General features: G+C 40.2%; 1 protein-coding gene across 1 annotated transcript; it reads left to right on the top strand.

Moving 5' to 3' along the window:
- Positions 1–250: 250 nt before the first annotated feature.
- Positions 251–15,589, top strand: TPH1 (tryptophan hydroxylase 1). Its single transcript, XM_075188392.1, has 11 exons — positions 251–415; positions 4,790–4,927; positions 6,284–6,467; positions 6,910–7,010; positions 7,151–7,218; positions 8,277–8,473; positions 9,357–9,492; positions 10,411–10,537; positions 11,142–11,237; positions 11,659–11,792; positions 12,984–15,589. The coding sequence occupies exons 1-11, from the start codon at positions 326–328 to the stop codon at positions 13,156–13,158; spliced, it is 1,446 nt and encodes a 481-aa protein (XP_075044493.1). The 5' UTR covers positions 251–325; the 3' UTR covers positions 13,159–15,589.
- The last annotated feature ends 7,008 nt before the right edge of the window (positions 15,590–22,597 follow it).

Genomic DNA, 22,597 nt, shown 5'->3' with positions numbered 1-22,597 from the left:
CTATCTCTAATTTTTTGTGCTCCATAACCATCCTAACACTATTTTTCCAAAACACACGATCCTCCTTATTTTGGGAACCTAAATGCGTCATCTTCATTGCCCCCCCGATTGAATACTAATGAGATGCTGTTAATATCACCTTTGACGTTGATCTCTCCCATTTTTCCATTTGCTTTTAGGAGAGATTATGACAGTCACCCCCCCCCCCCCCCCTCCTCAGTATAAATAGCAGCAGCAGAGTGATAGTAAGCACCCAGCATCTCTGCACAGAGTCTGTACACCAACCTCAGGAGCTCACACTCTCCTCCTCCGCGTACACAGAGGCATGTACTCCCGCAGAATTGACAGACCCCGACGTGTAAAGTCTTTCGACTCCATGAACATAAGCTTTGATGATAACCAGATAAACAATGAGGTAAGAGCCATAGACAGTGATCTTCCTTTCCTAGAATTGTGTCTGCTGTTTGTATCTATGTGTCTTCAACTGAACTTTTTCAATGATATTTTCTGAGTGTTGATGTACAATACAGATTAATTATATATGTGAATTATTATTATTATTATTATTATGGCGTGATAATATATCATTTTAAAGATTTTCTAATATAGATTTTTAATAAACATGCTTTCATCCCAAGTGATAGATGTACTTATTCTACATGTGTTAATCTGTAGACTAAACTACATGAAATTAAATAACAAAGAAAAATGAAAAACAACGAAAAATACAGCTCTAATTGAAAGACAACTAAACTTTAATTTGGATGACCAAGTAATTAAGATGTATTATTTAGCTTTACATAGGAAAGCTTAGATTAAATTGTCTACGTAATTGCATTATTTAATTAAAAACAAATTGAGCAGAAACCAGTCTAATGTCTGTGTACAGTAAATGTTATACTACTAATGTACGTATACTGCAAAAGATAAATGCAGATCCATTCTGACAGCACATAAATCATATTTATTTCTTGCTGCAAGTTGTGGCTGACATATGCTGAAAAATATCATAGACAACATTTATGTTAACACAAATATTTTGCATGGTGAATTTAGTGTAAACCTTATGATATAAACAAAATGCTTTCTACATGATTCTTTAACTGAAATATGGGATGACGTATGTTAAAACACATATTTATTCAGATACCTTTATTTTAAATAAATTAATGTTTTATTATGTTTTTAAAATGTATTTTAAGATGTATTTTTCATGACTAATTTTGCATTTTTACTGCATTCTAAAACGGACATATGAGGAATTTTTAGATCTATTTCCATAGAAGGAAAGATGGATAAAAACTGCACCAGGCTTTGTTGTAAATACTGGACAAAATACACAAGAATTCCCCCCATAAGACTATTGTATATTATGTTAATGGATAGAAATGAATGCATTTCCTGCCGTCCATTTTATCAAACTAGTCACAATATTAAGCCACAAGTTGTATTTTCTGTAGATCTGCTGCACAAATCTTAGTTCTAGTTTACACAAAAAAAAAGGTCATTTAAAAAAAGAGATTTATCATGGATGGAATAATGTCCACATTGTTCTAATTTGTTTTTTTTTTAAACAATGTTGGGCAGAAACAACAAATGTTACCATGTTACCAATTTCACTTAATGAATAAGCCCCTTATTGCTGCATTTTATGTCGCATGTTGACCTTTGTCTAAGATAAAATAGTTAGTTTAAGAAAACAAATACAGAGCGTTCTTTATCAACGGTGTAGATGCGATCTGTCTGTGGTTATCTGAGATTAGATAAAAGTAGTTTAACATTCTCTGAACAGTGCTGCTTAATATGATTGACACTATATTAATAAACAATAATATCAATTATTATTATTATTATTAATATAATAATTTAAGAAAGCAGCAAGGACTTCGGAATAATAATAATAATAATAATAATAATATAATACATGACTGTAGGGAGAAGCTATGGGAGGGAAGTTATAACTGTATTTTTTACTGAATAATGGATTTTGTTTACACTTCACTCTACAGAAGAAAGCCACAGCCTGCTTGTATAGTGTAACATGTCATTATACATATGTGTAATACATTTAAGTCAAGTGATCCTAACAGAACATATAGCAACAGCGCCACCAGCTGGCAGAGGAAGTTATATGTGTATAGCTCAATTGTGCCCCCTTGTGTTCAGTTAACTTCACAAATTGCAATTTCCTGTAGGTTTGTTACTTTGTTGGCAGGTTGATTGATGCATAAAGTAAATGTATTTGTGCATTACCCATTTGCACTGATTTTCTATGAGGGTGAAAGCAGGAGGGTGCATGAAGGCAGACTTGGAGGGGTAGATCACCCTTCAGTTATATATTGAGTTCTTGAGAAAGGTTTTGTAGTTATAGCCTGAAAGCAATTATTGAACAGCTTCAAACTATTACTTTCCTAATCTTCAAAGTCCCGGTGAACATATCAGGTGTAGGCGACCTGTTTCTCTCTGGCTGCTGTGGAACTACAAATGCCAGTAAGCAACTTCTTGCTGGACAACAGCTGAGGATGCAGGGGGTTGGCTAAGCCTGCCTTCAATTAACATAACTAATATGGATAGAATTCTAGAACGGTCTCGCTGCATTGATACAGAAATTAGCTGTTGGCTTTTACGGATGTTAGGTGGGCACCCTAAATTACTAAGGAGCAGAATCACCATTAAAGGATTCATTAATCCTAAAACATCCATGATTCAGGAACGCACACTCACCACTTAGGGCTAGATTTACTAAGCTGCGGGTTTGAAAAAGTGGGGATGTTGCCTATAGCAACCAATCAGATTCTAGCTGTCATTTTGTAGAAGGTACTAAATAAATGAAAGCTAGAATCTGATTGGTTGCTATAGGCAACATCCCCACTTTTTCAAACCCGCAGCTTAGTAAATCTAGCCCTTAGTGTCTCTTTGTTACGTTTAGTCATCAGGCTGCTTAAGGGTTGCTGAGGATTACAAGTGATCTCCTCTCCAGACACCTTAAGAAGGTCACCGGAGAGCAGGTTATGTCTGCAGACCTGAAATTGTACTTCTCATCAGTCCTGTTCTGTGTGCTGGATGTAATCTCAGCACTGGTTCTCTATGGTCTATCCATCATTATAGCAGCAATGTGTCTCTGGGGATCACACACTGACGTACAGATACACACATTCAGGTTTATGTGATAACACTGTAGAAGTAGCACATAGCAGATATGAGTTGTTTAGTGCATCTAAGTCTACTATCTCCTATTCCAAAGGACGTGGTCATTGAACTTGTTTATGCGGGTACAGAAGCTAACCTGCACTCAGGTAGCTCAGCTGTTTGCTTTGACGCACATCCTCTGGTGGCGGATATTTCTCTACTTAAAATGCACTGACCTCAGTGCACACTCTGCAGACACAGAGCCTAGGCACACTCTAGTAATATGCTGAGACAGAGACTGTGTAAATTCTAGTAATATACAGACATGGAGCCTGCACACTCTAGTAATATACAGACACAGAGTAGTATCTGTGTACACTCTAGTGATATGCAGCAATGGAGACTGCACACTCTAGTAATTTATAGACGCAGAGACTGTGTACATTCTAGTAATATGGAGACTGCACACTTTAATAATATACAGACATGGAGACTGCACACTCTAGTAATATACAGAGATGGAGACTGTGCACACTCTAGTAATATACGGACACAGAGGGTGCAAGTAATTCAAATACTGATCCAAGAATACAAAACTCTCTCTAAAACCCGATTCTAATTCATCAAGAAGTCCTATTCTTCCCTCTATAAATGGGATGCTATAGTCTTGATGATTGACCTATTGTGAATAGAATAATATTGAAATTTGTGTCTAATCCTCTTTTGCTTATCCTTTTTTTTCTTTATTGCTTTTACTGTGTTTTATTTTACGTATTTCGCACAAAAAATACTATAGAAAGATTTGAATTTGCTAGGAACCGCTTAGTTGGAGCTTAAATTTCGCTTGACACAAGTTTGTTTTCTAAGGTCTCTAGTGTTCCATTTTCTATAGAAATTCAACCATCCTTCTGCTATGTAAGTCTATATATGTGTTGAACATGTTTCTAGTACTACTAGGAGTGAATTTTTGTCCTTTATTGAGAAGTTTTATTTGAGATGATGTTATTGGGATATAAGGATTCCCATCTTATATTGATTCTGTCATTTGATCTTTTTTAATAAAAAAAAACCTCTTATTTGAATTCTACATTTTTTGCCTCTAGAATTGGTTTTCACCTGGTTTTACCAGTTTACATAACAGAATTCCAAGGGACACCCATACAGCACCCCTCTAACTTATATCAGTTTCATTATATTTTCATGATTACATTTCTCCACTCTTTTCTACCAAGAGTTACAGGCGACACACGGACAGGTCTGATTATAAGCTCTTGAAACAAGTATGTCATGTTTTCCAGATCTCTGTCTGTAGAAACAGGTGGCATCATTTATATGGTGGGAACATTTAGATTATCTCACCTGTGCATGATTAAAGAGATCCTGAAAACATGAACTGTTGGTAGTTTTTGAGGACGGAGTTTGAGCACCTCTGAGTTACACATGGAGGTAGAATGTTTTGTTCCCACTCACTGTTTACACTGTCCAGACGTCATCATCCCGATAGACTTTTCAATAAAGGGAATATATATATATATATATATATATATATATATATATATATATATATATATATATATATATATATATATATATATATATTCTCAGTGATAGTTTGTATGCAAGCTCTGAATTGTATTGTATATATTATTGTGTCTTTTAGTTCATCAAGTCCAATTATATGAAGATTGAAGACAATAAGGAGAATAATGGAAGCGTGGCTGAAAGAGGTCGGGCTTCGGTCATTCTGTCTCTGAAAAATGAAGTTGATGGACTTGTGAAAGTGCTGAAAGTTTTCCAGGTACATTGAATGTTTCTGTGTCTGGTTTACAGCCCAGGATCAGGTATATAGCAGGACGCTGAAGATAGGGAGGGTGGAAATAGAATTACTACTGTCGTTCCTGATTGCAAAATCAAGGTGTTACAGGCCACACCACTGATCTACCCAAGCCACACCCACTCCACCTAAGTCAAGCCCATTTCTGCTGAGGCCACACCCCCTTCATACCAGTCTTGGTGCTTGCAGTGCACAGCAGAAACCTGGAGGCAGGTCTTGAACCTAATGTCCCAGCGCCATTAATTAAATGTCTGAGGAGTGGACCAAATGTTTTTCTGGTAGGTTAATTGGTCCCTAGTGCAGTGGTTCCCAAACTGTGTGCCTAGGTTCCCTGGGGTGCCTCTGCAATCTCACAGGGGTGCTGCGGCCAGGGCCAGTGGTAAGCAAGGCAGGGCACTACTTGGTAATTATTTTGGCTTAGGGGTGCCTTGAAAAAATTATGTAAACCCTAAGGGTGCCTTAAACTGAAAAAGTTTGGGATCCACTGCCCTAGTGTGTGTATGTGTTTGTATGTAAAGTGGTTTCAGTCCTTTTGGGAAAAAACAGCTATATAAATAAATTAAAAAAAATCAATCATTAATCAATATAAATCCTTAGTTTTAGCCTTATTAATGACCTACATTAATCGAGAAAGTCAGAGGATATCAGGGTGTAAATGTATCAAGCTGTGGGTTTGAAAAAGTGGAGATGTTGCCCATAGCAACCAATCAGATTCCAGTTATTTATTTAGTACATTCTACAAATTGACAGCTAGAATGTGATTGGTTGCTATGGGCAACATCTCCACTTTTTCAAACCCGCAGCTTGATACATTTACCCCCAGGAATGTCTTTAATGGCGTTTGTGTGCTGAACTTTACATTGCTCGCAGTGCCCCCCCCGAAATTCCAAGGTGCAGCAAGGATACGCAAATGGGTCCCATTAGAAGGGCGAAAACCGCCAACAAAATCGAAGCCTTTTGTACGGATCGGAAACATCTCTGAAAGGAGCGATCCTAAAAAAAAGTACTCTCTCCAACCCTTTTATCTCATTATAATAATCTCATTCCACAAAGGAAGTCTTGCTTCCAAACTGCTCCCCTAAACTAGGTACCCCACTGTGTTCCAACTCCTACCCTGTTGCTCCTCCGTAACTGCGCCACCTTGCTCTGTAAGCATTAAAAAAATGCTTATCCAAGCTCTCATCAGGGATTATGCAGGAAGAGAAATACGTTAAAGTCACTTGGAGGTGGAAACCCACTTTATCTAGATTCATGGCATGTCCTATTGTGCAACGTACAGTCTAGATAACCCTATTGGCTTCCCCGGTCTTCTCTTACTAGGAAAAGCATGTAACTCTCACTCATATTGAATCTCGGAAATCAAAGAGAAGAAACTCAGAATTTGAAATATTCTTGGACTGTGACAGCAACAGAGAGCAGCTGAACGAGATCTTCCAATTGCTCAGACCGCACGTCAATCTGATCACAATGAATCCGCCTGAAAATTTCTGTGTGGAGGAAGACGGTAAGATAATTAGTGTTGAAAGAGGTGCGGAAATATTGCACTCTGATCCCAAATGATGCAGCGTAAGGCCCCCAAGTGTGAGAGGGAACTTACCATTGCCCTGTGGAATCAGTGGCGCTATATAAATACATGGTGATGATGATGATTGCTCATAGCAGTTCTTAACCTATTCTTTCATCAGATGTACAGTCAGCTGGATGCTACTGCACTAGGTACAGCATCTAAAGATTTAGGCAAAACCCTGGAGTAAATGAAGAACTGAGAAAGTTTTCAGGGAAGTGGGGGGGGAGGGGGGTTCATAGTCATAGAGGGTGGAATCTGTTTGCGAGCTGCTCTCTACGCCACTGAAAGTGTCAGAAGAGTAATATATCCCATTTACGGGTAGAAAATATACAATATGCAGATGAAAATCAATGTAAATGTTTTCGTTATGTTACCCTAGATATGGAAAGCGTTCCCTGGTTTCCCACAAAGATCTCTGATCTGGATCGATGTGCAAACAGAGTGCTCATGTACGGATCAGACCTGGACGCGGACCACCCTGTAAGTTGCGCTACTTTAGCAACTTTTAAATACTTTAATATAAACTTTGACACAGCAGTGATACAATACAGGGGGGAGTGTATGGACTAAATGATGATATTTTAGCTGCTTTACTAATACTTTTTTTTGTCTCTCTTCAGGGCTTCAAGGATAACGTGTATCGCAAAAGGCGAAAATATTTTGCAGATGTTGCAATGAACTATAAATAGTATGTATTAGATTACTCTGTTTTGTTTCATGTGTACACAAGTATAAACAGTCATGTAAAGGACATCCAAAGATCAATAACAAGTACAGTAATGTCACTAGGTCGTAATAGGGTTATAGGTTGCGTTCTCACGAATGTTACGGCAAATTGCGGAGGGACCACTTCTTACGTTGCCACGTCATGCGCCTATTGTTGAGCAATTGCGCCTGTTTTTACGGCCGTGGCTGGCGTGGCAATATGGCATCTGTTACGGTGGTGGGGGCAGAATGTACTGGCTGAATGGTCTGAACCAGTCCCCGATCCCACGTCCAAGTTCAAAAACCGAGATTTTGGATTGGTGGCTGCAGAATCTTTTGTATGCACAAAAAAAGATTTAATTTTTACTCAAAAACAAACTTCATGTTTTCTGGATAGTAATAAATGAATCAGTGGCAGGCTCCAGGATCTGTAGCAGCCACCGGTCATACAAGTTGAAAGTAATCATCAGTTCACAATCCAGCCCTGGGTAATTGTCACCCTTAGATCCAATGTTCTCCCGCACAAAAGTTCAAAAACATACTGGTAGTTTAATTGACTTTCAACAAAAATGTCCCATAGCGTGTGTGTAGCAATGGAAAGTGCTAGGAGTCCTTTTGGGAAAAAACAGCTATATAAATATAATACTACTACTACTAATTATTATTATTATTACTAATATTATTGTTACTACCTGTATTTATTTATACAACATGAGTTGATGAATTCCTTTAGTTTTATCTGAGATTTGAGTGTCAACTAAATAAATATATTATTACATAGAGGGTTTAGAACCTTTAAACCACACAGTAGAATGTGCTTTTATATTACATCTCCAAATATAAATATCCGTCCTTAGATGGTATCTGTCGTTTTGAAAATATATTGTGAGAAAACTTTCCAATGAGAAAAGTAACAGCAGAGCTATGATAAGTAGTGAGAATGATAAGGTTATAATTAACAGGAATTTATTGTGTGTATATATATATATATATCTTATCATCACTTATATATTATAATAACTATAACACAACCTTTCGCAGTGGGGATCCCATTCCTCGCATTGAATTTACAGAGGAGGAGATAAGAACTTGGGGTAAAGTCTTTCGAGAGCTCAACAAGTTATACCCAACGCACGCCTGCAGAGAGTACCTGAAGAACCTGCCTCAGCTGACCAAACACTGCGGCTTTCGGGAGGACAACATCCCCCAGCTAGAAGATGTTTCCTGGTTCCTTAGAGGTAAATGTTAGCTGAATACATACCCTCTAATGGTTCCAATTTTGAAAAGCATCCCGATTGGCGGACTGCAAAAGGGGCAGGGCTTAAAGAGAAAAGTGGATGTGGTGGTTTCCCCCAATTATGCCCATTTGTGTGGGGAGTTTGGTCCGAAAAGGGTGTGGGAGGTTTTTTTTATCCCGCTTTGGGATTCTAAATGTTGGGAGTTCTTATTGTAACGTGATGGATATTTTTTCATGTCACTGATTGCCATTGTGCATTCCTGATCTTCATCCTACTGGGGACTGTGCATAGTTTGAAGAGTACAGAACAAGTTACATTCCGTTTGTAACTCTTTGCTTTGTATTATGGAGTATTATACCGCCCCCTGGTGTTGAGCAGGCGCCACAGCTGTTACACAGCTTTAGAGCTCGTACGCTATATTGACTCATAATAAACGTCATCTTTTCTGTGTTAGCTCCAGCTTTGTTGAGGATACAAAAAAAATATTTGTAGACAAATATAGTACAAGGATATTTATTTGTATTTAGCTAACAACAAAAAGTACACAGGGCCGTAACTAGGGCTGTGCGATAGGGGCGACCGCCCAGGGCGCAACGCTGAAGGGGGGGGGCGCAATTTAGGAATGTTTTGGTTAAAATTGAGGGCTAGGGGGCGGCATTTGTCTTTCTCGCCGCAGGCGCTAGAATTGTAAGCTACAGCTCTGACTGTACAGGTGTAGCAGGTTCAACAACGTCCTCGCAGGGGGTGTTGCAGAAGAGAGCAGATTTCATGCCTAAAATCAGATATATAGATGTACTACCTAGAATTGAAATATAGACTTCAGCACCTTTCCCGACCATTTTATATAATAAAATAACTGATTATTTGTGTATTTTGTCTGTAGAACGCACCGGGTTTACAATCCGCCCTGTTGCCGGGTACCTGTCACCCAGAGATTTCTTGGCCGGTTTAGCATTTCGGGTTTTCCATTGCACCCAGTACGTCAGACACAGCTCGGATCCCCTCTACACCCCAGAACCGTGAGTATTTAACCAGTGCTGAAAGAAGTTCAATTTCTGCTCCCCGAATATTTAATTTCCTCTGATATTTTTTTGCCTATCACAGCCCACACTGTTTTCATTTTTCATCTGTAGGTAAAAAGCAAAAACATTTTCTACTAAACAATATTAGAAAAAAATGAATAAGGTGATAAAACCGGGGGGCGTTTTGCCAGCCTGAGCTAATGTCACCTCATCATCATCACCATTTATTTATATAGCGCCACTGATTCCGCAGCGTTGTACAGAGAACTCATTCACATGAGTCCCTGCCCCATTGGAGCTTACAATCTAAATTCCCTAATATACACACACACACAGAGAGAGAGAGAGACTAGGGTCAATGATAGCAGCCAATTAACCTACTAGTATGTTTTTTGAAGTGTGGGAGGAAACCGGAGCACCCAGAGGAAACCCACACAAACATGGGGAGAACATACAAACTCCACACAGATAAGGCAATGGTCGGGAATTGAACTCATGACCCCAGTGCTGTGAGGCAGAAGTGCTAACCACTGAGCCACCTTGCTGCCCACTTTCATGGTGCTGTTCTGTTTTTCCTATATTTATTTCACTGTTACCAACCAGCAACTACAAGTCCTGTTAGTCGTGTCTTCTGCCTCTGCGTTCCTCAGCTCCCGGTCCCTGGGGATTGGCCTGTGTTACATAGAGAATAATTTGTGCATTATTGTGATTTTGCAAAAACAAGGATTATATTTGAATACAAGCTACCGGTTCATATATATTTTGTATTTTTTATGGTCACTGTTACTCCCTCCCTCACAACACTAACATCCTGCATCTAGTACCCTTAGGTATAACGTATCTACAATATTACTGTTGGAATATGACATATTTATAGTGCGATAATCCTGTGTTTTTTCCTTTATCACATTTTAGGGACACCTGCCACGAGCTTCTCGGACATGTTCCTCTTCTAGCCGAACCCAGTTTTGCCCAGTTTTCCCAGGAAATTGGACTGGCATCTTTAGGGGCATCTGATGAAGCTGTTCAGAAACTGGCTACGGTATGTATGTCACTGTATGACTAACCGTGTGTTATGTTATACATCAATATGACTTATACTGCTTGGACAAGGCTACCCTTAAAAGATGGCTTATTGATTGACGTTCCTTGAAAGTAAGGCTCTCGTGGCTTATCTAATGACATGGCTGTATATGCAAATTTAATGTAACGCATAGCAACCAATCAGATTTGTTATCTAGCATTGTTTAGGAAGTGAAAGTTAACATTATTGGTTGAGACTACGGTTACACCTCTTTGTATTTTGTAAATAAGTGCTTCCCACAAGATGACATCTCGATCCTGCATTTCATAGTAAAATTTGTCATGATTGTCCGCTTACTGTGCACTTAGCAAGAAACACCCTCAATCTGCCCAGCTCCTCACATTGGCAGTCATTTGCACCTCTGCAGCCAACAGCACCCTGGCCTGCAAATTCAAGTGTTTGCCTGCAATAACCTGAGGCCATTGTGTAAACATAGAAACATGACTTCACAAAAGAGCGTTGTCCCCGTTGTGTTTATAAAATACCCCTATTGTTACAGACATATATTTACCAGAAAGAACGTTATGATGTCATTCATCGTTTTATTTTTCTATTCTTACAGTGCTACTTCTTCACAGTGGAATTTGGTCTGTGCAAACAGGACGGGAAATTGAAGGTGTATGGAGCCGGCCTTCTGTCCTCCATTAGTGAGCTTAAAGTAAGTCTTTATGGGGTCTACAGATTAACAAAATTGTGGCGCATTCCTACTCTCTCCTCCATTTTTGCACGGCCATCCGCAACGTGGCATTTCTGGAGGAGAAGTAGTGGCACACACGCTAGGTAATAAGATTAATCATTACCGTGCGGCATAGTGCACTGCTCCGCACCCTCCTCCCTGTGCCAAAAACCCTCCGTCAACCTTTTTTGAGCAGAGTATGTTACATGTAATTAAATGAGCTCCTGCGGCCGGCCAAAAACTAGGTCACCGGTTTTGCTTTCAGGGATACCCAGTCTGTAGAAGGAAAGATGGGAACTGAATCTTTTCCTTCATTATCTGTCTCAGTATTGCTGCTATTAGTCATTTTGATCTAAATATCCACGTCTGCATTTTAGTTATATTTAGTTTCTTTCCGTTTCAGCATTCTCTCTCCGGTCACGCCAAAATAAAGCCTTTTGACCCCATAATAACTTGCAATCAAGAATGTATCATTACCACCTTCCAAGAGGTCTACTTTTTCTCTGAGAGTTTTGAAGAAGCCAAAGAAAAAATGAGGTATAGTCTGGGATATATTTACCATACAGGCAAAGGCATAGGGCAGCTGGTTAATTGGGGAGGTAGTAGAGAATAGAGATGCTTGGTGCACAATGATCCATTTAGGACATGTTCAATGACTAACCACAGCTGCCTTGGATATAATTGTTATACAGTTACTCTAAGGGACAACAACTTAATCTAGGGCCTGATTCATTAAGGATCTTAACTTAAGAAACTTCTTATTTTAGTCTCCTGGACAAAACCATGTTACAATACAAGGGGTGCAAATTAGTATTCTGTTTTGCACCTAAGTTAAATACTGACTGTTTTTTCATGTAGCACACAAATACTTGATAGCTTATTTGTACACTGAATTTTAAAGTTGATATTTGTGTGCTACATGAAAAAACAGTCAGTATTTAACTTATGTGCAAAACAGAATACTAATTTGCACCCCTTGCATTGTAACATGGTTTTGTCCAGGAGACTGAAATAAGAAATTTCTTAAGTTAAGATCTTTTTTGAATCAGGCCCCTAGTTTCCTTTATCCGAGCAAATGTGGGTCAGTGATTAATCATGAAGATAATTCACAAAGGGGATTTCACAATATCAAATTTGTTTGCTATAAAGTGCAATATTCACAAACACAGTAGAGGACGTCTATAAAATACGGTTCACAAGAAAATGGCATGTAATCCAATTGCTTTAATTCCTATGGTCTGCAGAACATTTCCTTGACCGCCACTTTTCAGAATTGCCCCCTCCCCTTAAAACTATATAAAGACAATAAGAACACATGTCTATAGTAAATCAGAAGGAAGGAAGAAATTATTATTTTCTCATTTCTAATCTAATCTAATTTTATTTTCAGGTAAGTTTGAGATTTGCACACACAAAAAAATATATTTTAACACCATCTGGAGATTCGTTAAACATTATTTGTGTCGAGAGACCGAAAACAGGAACTTGATATCCAAGGTCATGTGATCATGGATAGTTGTATTTAATTCATCATCATCAACATTTATATTATAGCGCCAGCATATTCTGTAACACTTTACCAAACACAGCAATAAAACAAAACTGAGTAATACAAATGGACAGAGAGGTACCAGGGCCCTGCTCGTGAGCTTACAATCTTTTGGGTCATCATGATTGTATTGCAACAGTGATGCCGTTTATACCATTCTAATCCGTTTATTTCAACAGGGAATTTGCAAAGACCATTAAGCGCCCCTTTGGCCTGAAATACAACCCCTACACCCAAAGCGTGCACATCCTTAAAGACACCACAAGCATCAGCAACATGGTGAGCGACTTACGTCATGACCTGGACATTGTGAGCGACGCCCTGCAGAAGATGAACAACCACCTGGGCGTTTGACGAGGGGAGGCCAGCGAGGTTGGAGGTCAAACGTTCCACAGTCTGAGCCGCCTGTTACTTATTATATTCAGGCTTGATTTTTTTAAGTGAAAAACCTGTTTGTTTCAGGATATTGTTTATCGATGGAATTCTATCCTAGCACAGAGATTTATTTTTGTAAGTGAATGACTTGTTAGTAGAGTTGATTTCCTGTAACAATTTGTCTCTACTGCACAGATAACATTGTGTGTTCAGAGTTTCGGCAGGACTTGGCAATGTTGTAGGGTCCGGTAATAATGTTGTAGGGTCCGGTAATAATGTTGTAGGGTCCGGTAATAATGTTTGACCTGAATGTTTCACAAACATGTCTTAAAGCCCAGTGACAACTAAAAATGAAATATACTTGAAGCTTCACTCACACATCTTCAGAATTTGTAAAAAACAAAAACAAATGAGGGTTCAAGATGTCCTCGTTCTGCTCACACTGTGGCACATTTTAGTGGATTGCAGACCCTCCGATCATCCATGACTTTACCCCCCCCCCCCCCCCCTCGTCTAGAGCACTGCCTGTGCTATTTGCTGCAATTCTCTGTTACTGCCACAAGATGCTAACCTCAGCGATTTTCATGGCTGGTGTAGCATCATTTTCCCTGCATTATATTATTCCCTCTCCACCTTAAGAAATCTCCTGGTAGTGAGATTGTGATACTCCGCTATATATCTCTAACGTTCACTGGGAACCCCTAGATGTTTGTGTCTGGAGGGCCGGTGGTAAATGTATCAAACTGAGAGTTTTCCGGCGGGTTTGAAAACTCTAACTATTATTTATTTAGTACATTCTACAAAATGACAGCTAGAATCTGATTGGTTGCTATGGGCAACATCTCCACTTTTCAAACTCACTGGAAAACTCTCAGCTTGATACATTTACCCCCTGGAGGCTGAAGCTGAGATCATTGCACAGACAGCTGGACAAGCAGATGATCATTACATGAGAGCTCAGTGTGAACTGTTTACTACAGTATGGATTTCTAATGACGCTGCAGAGCCAGCCGAAGTAATGATCTCCAGTGTCTGTTCCTCCAACCAGGAGGACTGATTGACAAGCACAGCACTTACCTTTGAGCTGATATATTACTGTAGTAACAATGGCTGGTATGGTGCACACAGAGATCTGATAATCTAATCCCTGCTAATCAGATAAATGGATTGCTGACAAAAATTCCTGCACGTGCGCCTCATGTCATCAGTATTTATTAATCCGGTTATCAGTCACATTCACATGGCTTCAGGTGATGACTTAGAGGATAATTGTACCATTAGTCCAGTTTACACATGTCATCTCTAGTCTGGAGAAGTCGGTGGTACTGGGGAGCTACTTCGCTCTTATTAAACAGAATCATTTTTAATATGGCTGCTCAGCAGCAGTATGGTCAGTAGAACGACATGTTTATAGAGGTGAAGGAAATTGTAACAGAATTTTACACAAATTGAGTTTAGCGCCGGAACAGGTCATTTTCAAGAGGTGCGACGCAGTGGTCGTCTTCCACCATTGCTTTGCTGTTCCTTGGAAGGGCCATTTCCGCGCTAAGTCTTGCATTCCGCTATACACAGCTGGGTTGACAATGGTGTCCGTTGATTCTGTTCTGTGGAGCATTTACGGTATAATCAGGGATAAATTCAGACAGAACAAAAATGACGGAAGAATTCCGAGCGGCCCAAAAGAGATAGGGGATATACCGAGCGAAAGATTTAAGGCAATGATCCACAGCCAAATTGTGCAAAATTCTACAGCCTAATGCGGACTCTGGTGAATATATCACAGAGCGGTTTGGAAAATTCTGCTCACCTTTTTATAAGCAAACATTCTACATTTGTTTCCAGACCTTATAACTGACCAAAATCCCCAAAAACCCAAAATAGCAGACTATAACATTAACATCAGCTACTACTATTTCGTCCCTTGAACAGTTTTGCATGGGCCCAGTTTGGCTAAATAATAAGTATGGTCCTGGTCATGCCCTTGTGAGCCAAAATTCATATATCATCAGGTGCTGAGTGATACTGTAAAATATTAATTTGCGTTCTGCATTAATAAATGAACACACACGCAGAATGATGACCTGTGTACATATGGATCTTTCTGGAGAAATCAAACAGTCAATGTTATTCAAAACAGAGCAATAATAAATGGATTTTCCTGTTATTGTATATAGTATAAATACTGTACTCAGAACCCCTGATTACAATTATTATTTTACATTTAAATACCAAATTAGTTTTGTTTTTGTGTGACTAAAATCCTAATACTTGGTTCATTGGCTTTTCAGATGATCAATGGTTTAATTTTTCTTATTCAAGCCCCCTTACATGTATTAAATGGATTGTATTTTCACATTGTGCCTGCATTTTAACATTTGTTTTCATTGTCTATTTTCTAACTATATATATTTTGTCACGTTGTGTTTATTTAGAGTTATTTCCAAAAATAAAACATATCTTTATACTTATCACCGGGAGGCCAGCTGTTTATTTCATTCATTGGTCTAAACCTGTGATGTTCTGATTGGCTGCAGGTCTTTCTAGTCCTTTGCTTTGGTCAGAAAGATACCGAGCTGTTCTGAATGAGGTTTGTAATCCAAGCATAGTATTAGTAACAACCAATGGCCCAGGAGGTAGGGGGGGGGGGGGGGGGGGGGAAGAACAATATTCTGGAAAGCTGAAACTGAGAAATACAAGGACTCATTTATTAAAATTGTACTTACCACTACTCGTCAATAGACATGAATTTAACTGGTCTAAGTACAACACGCTCGCTCAAATCACCTTAGGTTTTCCCCATCTCTTTGGTCTGATCACTGAGCTGTATTAATAGAGCTGGAAATTCTTCCCATTCAAACACACCTTGCATCATCTGGCAACTAATTGACCATCTTTTCCTAAAATAAATTACAGAAAAGATTACACAGGCAATTAAAGAATTTCAGGAACTCAACATTCTAACTGACACCTCTCCTATAGTAAGATGGGAAGCCCGTAAAGCGACTAGTGGTGCCCTCGTTAGTTTAACTTCTCACGAGATAAACAAATTAAGGACCTGGTTATACGCTATCAGAAATAGACCAAATGCAAGACATATATATCAAACGCTTGTCATTAAGAGTTACTGAAATAGAATGTAAGCAATAAATTATTTGCTAAAATACTAGCCAATAGGCCCCATTTATCCCAGCATTGGTTTGCCCAGGAGAGTTTATCGCTGGGCACCAAGCGGCAGACACTATAAGGAGAGCTACAGACCACCTCCGAAAAAACTCATTCCAGCGCTGGTGGTGTCTTTAGATGTTGAAATTTTTTTGGACAAGTTCTACTGGCGGTTTATGAAATGTACTCTTAATGGGCTTCCGTGGACTTTTTTATGCAGCATTGAAGAATTATATTACAACCTCTCTGCCTTGTCTTAGCTAATGGAACCACTTTGACTCCCTTGCTCATTACTAGTGGAACCAGATCCGGCTGTCCTCTGTCCCCCTCCTTATTGGGGCTAGAAATTGTAACAATTAGTGCTTTGTTTGTCATAGAACTCACCAGAACTGAGGTCCGGCACCTTTTTTCAATGGATTTTCCAAGTTTAAAAAGTAACTTTTGAACATTTGATGTTTGGTCCACGTGGACTTGAATCGCCCTGTTGAGCGTAGCAGGTCAGCGGCAAAATCATTAAAACGGTGCATGCGGGCTGCTTGTGTGTCGAGTCCGATGCATGCGTGCTTCATCCGCGCGGGTTGTGATGGCGCTGCTCAGCTTACTGCGGGCGGTGACCGTTATGTTTCGTTACACAACTGACGTGTGTGGGTGTATGTACAGTGATTGACTACGTGATGTGAGTTCTGGCACCTTTTTTCTTAACAAAAAAAGCACTGGTAACAATCATATATGGGCACACGAGCTGCCCCCCGAAAATACAAATGATTACATTAACCAGCAAAACTTTAAGCTCCTCCTCCTCTACATGCCCATTGGCTGCTAGCAATTCATTTTTTTTTCACTAAGTCCCGAAGGAGTAGATAACAAGAGGGAGAAGAGTCGAAAACAAACTGTTTTTAATCTATAAGAAGAAAAATCACTGCATAAAAGACTGCTGAATTCACAGCGCTCTAACATTACACTGTAATACTGCTCTGTATTCAAACTAAAATTTGATTCATTTGATATTATTTTATTGTTTGCTTATTTGTAACATTTTACAAATTCTTTGACATTATTGCATGAGAAATAAACACACAATGACTGAATTATACAACAAGAAAGGTATTTGTAGTAGAGCCAGGGGCACAATACCTACTGTAACAAAGTCACCGGTATAGTATATGAAAACAGGTTTATTTCACCCAGGTTCCTAAGCTACTGCTTTTAAAAACCCCATGAAAAAATGCCTGTTTTGTTTTAACTGCTTGCTGAAAGGCTGTATGCTTCATTGAAAAGCCGAAAAAGGGACCTGGGGTTTATGGTTGAAGAGAGAGCAGGCTCCTTCCATTTGGCCTGTTAACCGGGTCTTCCAGGTGACCTGTGATCCTGCTGGTAATCAGGAGCTGCACCTGAGAGGTGCAGGTAAAAGGCTGCAGCTCAGCTCAGTCTCTCACTGCCTGGGGACAGGGGCTGCAGAGCTTATGTGTGAGAGAGCTTGGTATCTGCCTGAAAGTAACTGTGCTGAAACTGCTTATATTTTATTTTAGTTTGTTAGACAGTAGCAACCAATGTTTAGTTAGAACAGGAGGGCAAGGTGTGTTTTTTGGAGTTTTCTTTTGTTTTTCTCACTGAATGAAACTGGCTGTGGCCAGTTGGACGAAACTTGTGGACCTGTGTGAAATCTCTCGGCTGCTATAAACCCCCAAATACACCAGGATATGGTACCGGGCCCCCTATCTCCTTACAACTTGGTGGAGAAAATATGTTGATATACAGAAAATATGTTGAGAGGTGCAGCAGGCCTGTGTCAGCTTAGTAAATAACATTGCATGAGTGATACTCTGCAGAGTTTACAGTGTGCTACGTGTCCTGGGTAAAAGCAGCTACAAAATTGCAGGAGAACCTGGGAAATATGGAGGACTTGATTAAGGTCTTGCTGCAGAACACAGAGGCTCAATAGGAGGTGGTACAATAGCGGACAGCAGTAGCTAAAAGTATAGCCTCCAGCTCAGTGATAGATCCAGTACCATACGAGCTAGTCACTTTCCTTTTCTAGCCTGTTGTGATCTGAGTGCTGCAGGCGCTCATGACTATGAAAAATAAACTTTTGACTTGCCTTGAAGTTACACTGTCGGTACGAGTGCACCGCTAGGTTTACTCTTTGTACAAGCCACCTTGCTCACAACCTCATCCACCTGACGTGGTTACAGCCTGAGACATTAACCGGTCCACATATGGTGGAATGAGTTGTCATGGACCGGAATTTAAGGTCTCTGCCCCTGGTTTTGCACAAGTAAGTCATGGAGACCCACAGACTGCTGACAAATTGTGTACATGGTGGAGAGATATATCGAGGCCCTTAGACCTGCGACAGCACACTTCAGAATTACCTGGTAAGACTGTTCCAGGGGTAAAGAGTGATGGGCGTTGAGTCCTTAAAAGGGAAGAGACTGTGGGCACTGGGCCTGGAAACTGGCCTCAGTGAGGCCAGGAAGGTCCCCACCACACAAAAGACTTGATAAATATGTGCTTAAATGTTTTAGATGTGGTATTCCAAGGCGTGTTGTGGCTAATTGCATGGGTTCTTGCATGACCAGGCAATGTGATGCTAGTTTTGATTGTCACAGAATGTCTTTCTTTGCCAGATTAGCCTGGGAAGCTTTGAGCTGGAAACCAGGAGTTAACAATAGCCTCAGGCACGGGTAGCACAGAGGTTCAGGTAAGCTGGGAAGCTTGGAGCTGGATGCCAGGCACGTGAGATGATCAGCGTGTCAGTCAGGATCAAAGCACAGGAGTTTCTCAAAGACACTTGATGAACTGGCTCGGTTTGCTGGGAAAGGCAGTCTCTTAAAGGCCAGACGCTGGGCACTTTATATGTGTTTTATATTAAGGTGGGAAAAAGAAAATTCATGTCACGCTGTCACAAGCTGTAGGATAGCTACTAGCTTGTATCTGCGCTGCTGAGCATGGAGGAGCGGAGTCTAACGCACCCCGGTGTTCACCAGGGACCCCTGCAAGGGAGTTTGGACTTCACTGCAAGAGAGTGCGCAGGTCGCGGTTCTTCAGGTCAGCCACCAGCGTAGTAATGGAGTGGACGGAGCATAGTCAATCAAACGGACAGCTAAGTACAAGTAAAGATTCGAAGAATTGTCAAAGGCAAGCCAGCAGTCAGGAGCCAGGACAGGTAGCGAGGTACAAAACCGGATCCAAAAGGGAGGTCATCGGAGAAAAGCCGGGTCCCAACAGGAACAGACACTGAGACAACAATATGCTGGAGCTGGTAGGAACCAATATTCTGGCACCGTAGTAGTAGAGACGCTGACCGCCGATAGGTGAGGTGTCCCGTTGCCTAGCAACGGAACATGAGGCTTCACTGCGCATGCGCTCGCAGCGCTAGGCAACGGGACGCAGTGTTCGGGGAACGTCGGGCGGCCGTCTCTGGCACTAGAGGCAGTGAAGAGACGGCGCTTGACATCTCATATACAGTTTGCTGGAAATCAGGTGTGAGGCCAACATAGGGAAAAATTATTTGGTTTGATGAACCCAAGAGTTAACATTTTGGACTCAACACTAGGCACTAAGTTTAACATCCCAAGAATATTATCCCTACCAGGAGTTATGGGGGTGCTTCTTTGCTTCAAAGTACCTGTTTCACCAAGGCACGTATTCTGAGCGCTACCCGCATTTAGTATTATACGCACGTATTTAGGCTTTGTGTCCACCCAAATTCAGCAAAGCACGGATATTAAGATATGAGTGCTTTTGAAATCGGGGACTTGTCTGCTGTGCTCTTTTACTTCGGACGCAGCAGGATGCGTCCAATACCTATGTGGATGAAAATTTCGATAAAGAGCGCAGAGGAAAATAAGAAAGTATCTCGCATTACCTGATAATTAAGGCATTATTGTTTAAACAGTAAAAAAATATAAGTGAACTTTGTTTTTTTTTTTCCATGAAATGCATTTATTAAAATGTTGTTAATGTCTACTGAGCATAAAATACATTTTTATAGTTGCTTGTGATCAGGGCCGGATTAAGCCAATGTGGGCTCCTGGGCTATGAGGCCTCAAGTAATTTGTAAAGGCCCCCCTTATCCCCAGTGTATCACCTCCGCTCCCCCCCAGACATACAAACTAACCTGGTACTCTTCGCTGCAGCCTTCCGGCTCCAGGTGGCACCTCTTCTTTCTTCTTGCCCTGCTGTCAGTGAGGGTGAGGTGCGCAGCGCGCTGGTCAGTAAGGAAGTCTCGTGAGACTATGTCATAGTCTCAGGAGACCTCTTCGCTAAGAAGCATGCTACGCATAGCGCCCGCACTGACAGCGAGGCCGCTAACAGCAACGCTGATGCTGCTCCTGCCTAACTTGAATGAATGGGACCCGATTGCCGGCATTAAGTTAAAATCTTAGTTAGGGCCCCCCGAGGCCCCTGGACTATAGCCCAGAAAGACCAATATGTTAATCCAGCTCTGCTTGTGATTGCAAACACATGTTATAGCATGCATACGAGACTGTGATCACTACTGATTGGGCAGAAAAACAAGTAACTTTCAGATGCTCAGCGCTTGGACGTGGCTGTGTGCGCTTGAGCTTGGCACGCCCCTACTGTAAATTCACTACGGCAAAATGACACTTTCCCACCCAGTTCACTCCCAGAATCGTAGGCTGTAGTAAGTGTCCTTTGAGCTCCCAGGCGCACAGGAACAGGCTGTGATCATGAACGTTTCTTTCGATTCTAGACATGCGCAAAGTTATTTTGAATGCGATACACTCAAAATCGGCAGACACGTACCTTGATGAATCAAGCCCTAAATCATGTCAGAATAGGGGGCAAAATTAGCCAAAGAATGAAGGAAAAGTAAGACCTAGGTTGCCTAAATCCACAATACAACAACAATGACCTGGAGTGGCCCAGTCCAGACCTCAATACTATCAAGACACTTTGTGATAATTTGAAAGCTGCTGTTCTCCAATCTGATATAAGACAATCAATATTGCAAAGAAGAATAGAGACACATAAGCAGTGTCTGGATGTACAAAGCTGGTATAGACTTATCCATATAGTCTCACAGCTAAAAGTGTTTCTACCAACTATTAACATAATAATAATTATTTATTATCCTTTTTTATTTTTGATTAAAGCCTTAGGGCTAGATTTACTAAGCTGCGGTTTTGAAAAAGTGGGGATGTTGCCTATAGCAACCAATCAGATTCTAGCTGTCATTTTGTAGAAGGTACTAAATAAATGAAAGCCAGAATCTGATTGGTTGCTATAGGCAACATCCCCACTTTTTCAAACCCGCAGCTTAGTAAATCTAGCCCTTAGAATTGTTTACAGAGTGTTTTGTGTAGATCAGTGGTAAGAATTCCTAAATAAATTAATTTTAGATTCCATGATATAAAATGATAAAGTAAAAAATAAAAAAAAGGGGTGAACACTTTTAGCCAATGTAGACTTAGAAAATAAAGAAACTAGTAGTAGTAACTGCATTGGCAGCTTTCCTCTCGCACCTCGTGCCCCCATATAGGAGAACTTCCTGTAAAATGTTGCAAAGTTAATGAAGGCCTCAAAAAGATCTGCAAAAGGAAAATGTAGAGTTGAGTTCCTACTTCAAAGGGCAGCAATTAAGATCTCCAGGCAACTAATCATCATTGTGCCTATTACTTGCATGTTTTGCATGCTTTTTTAGGTAAATTCCCATGACTTTGAAGTTTATTCATATAAATACATATTTATATATTTGAAATATTTGTGACATTCTAAAATATTTCATATCAACCTGAACACTGTCAAATACCAGCTACGTATGAGGAAGTAGGACAAGAAAATGCTCTCTCTATGCAAATAGGCTTAAATTAATACAACATACTGACCTGAATTATTGAGGGGAACTTAAGGGAAGAGTTGAAGAATATTATTTCAGACACCTACAAGCAACCATTGGAGTAATGGTCTGATTCCCTTTTTGAAGACATTTAAATGAACAATTTTATTAATAAAACATCACGGTCAGAAAACCCCTTTCATTGATTCGCTAAGCTCGGCTCGTGTGTGGTGATTGGACAGGTGAATTATATGGCCTGAAAAGAGTTGTCCAATCTAAGAGGCCAGAAGTTGGGTCAAGGCAGGATGCAGGGGAATCTTTTCTATCTGTTGCTCTTGGTTGGAGTGATGTTGGGAAAGGTAAGTTCTCATGGTTGGTTTTTGCTAAGTGTGTTTATTAGGATATTCTTCCGGTATTGACAATTACTTTTTAACGTAAATTACAGACATAAGT

This window comes from Mixophyes fleayi, chromosome 10 (genome assembly GCF_038048845.1).
Source record: "Mixophyes fleayi isolate aMixFle1 chromosome 10, aMixFle1.hap1, whole genome shotgun sequence".
Classification (NCBI taxonomy): Eukaryota; Metazoa; Chordata; class Amphibia; order Anura; family Limnodynastidae; genus Mixophyes; species Mixophyes fleayi.
The sequence above is the reverse complement of the archived record's forward strand: the minus strand, read 5'-3'. Positions and strand labels throughout refer to the sequence as shown.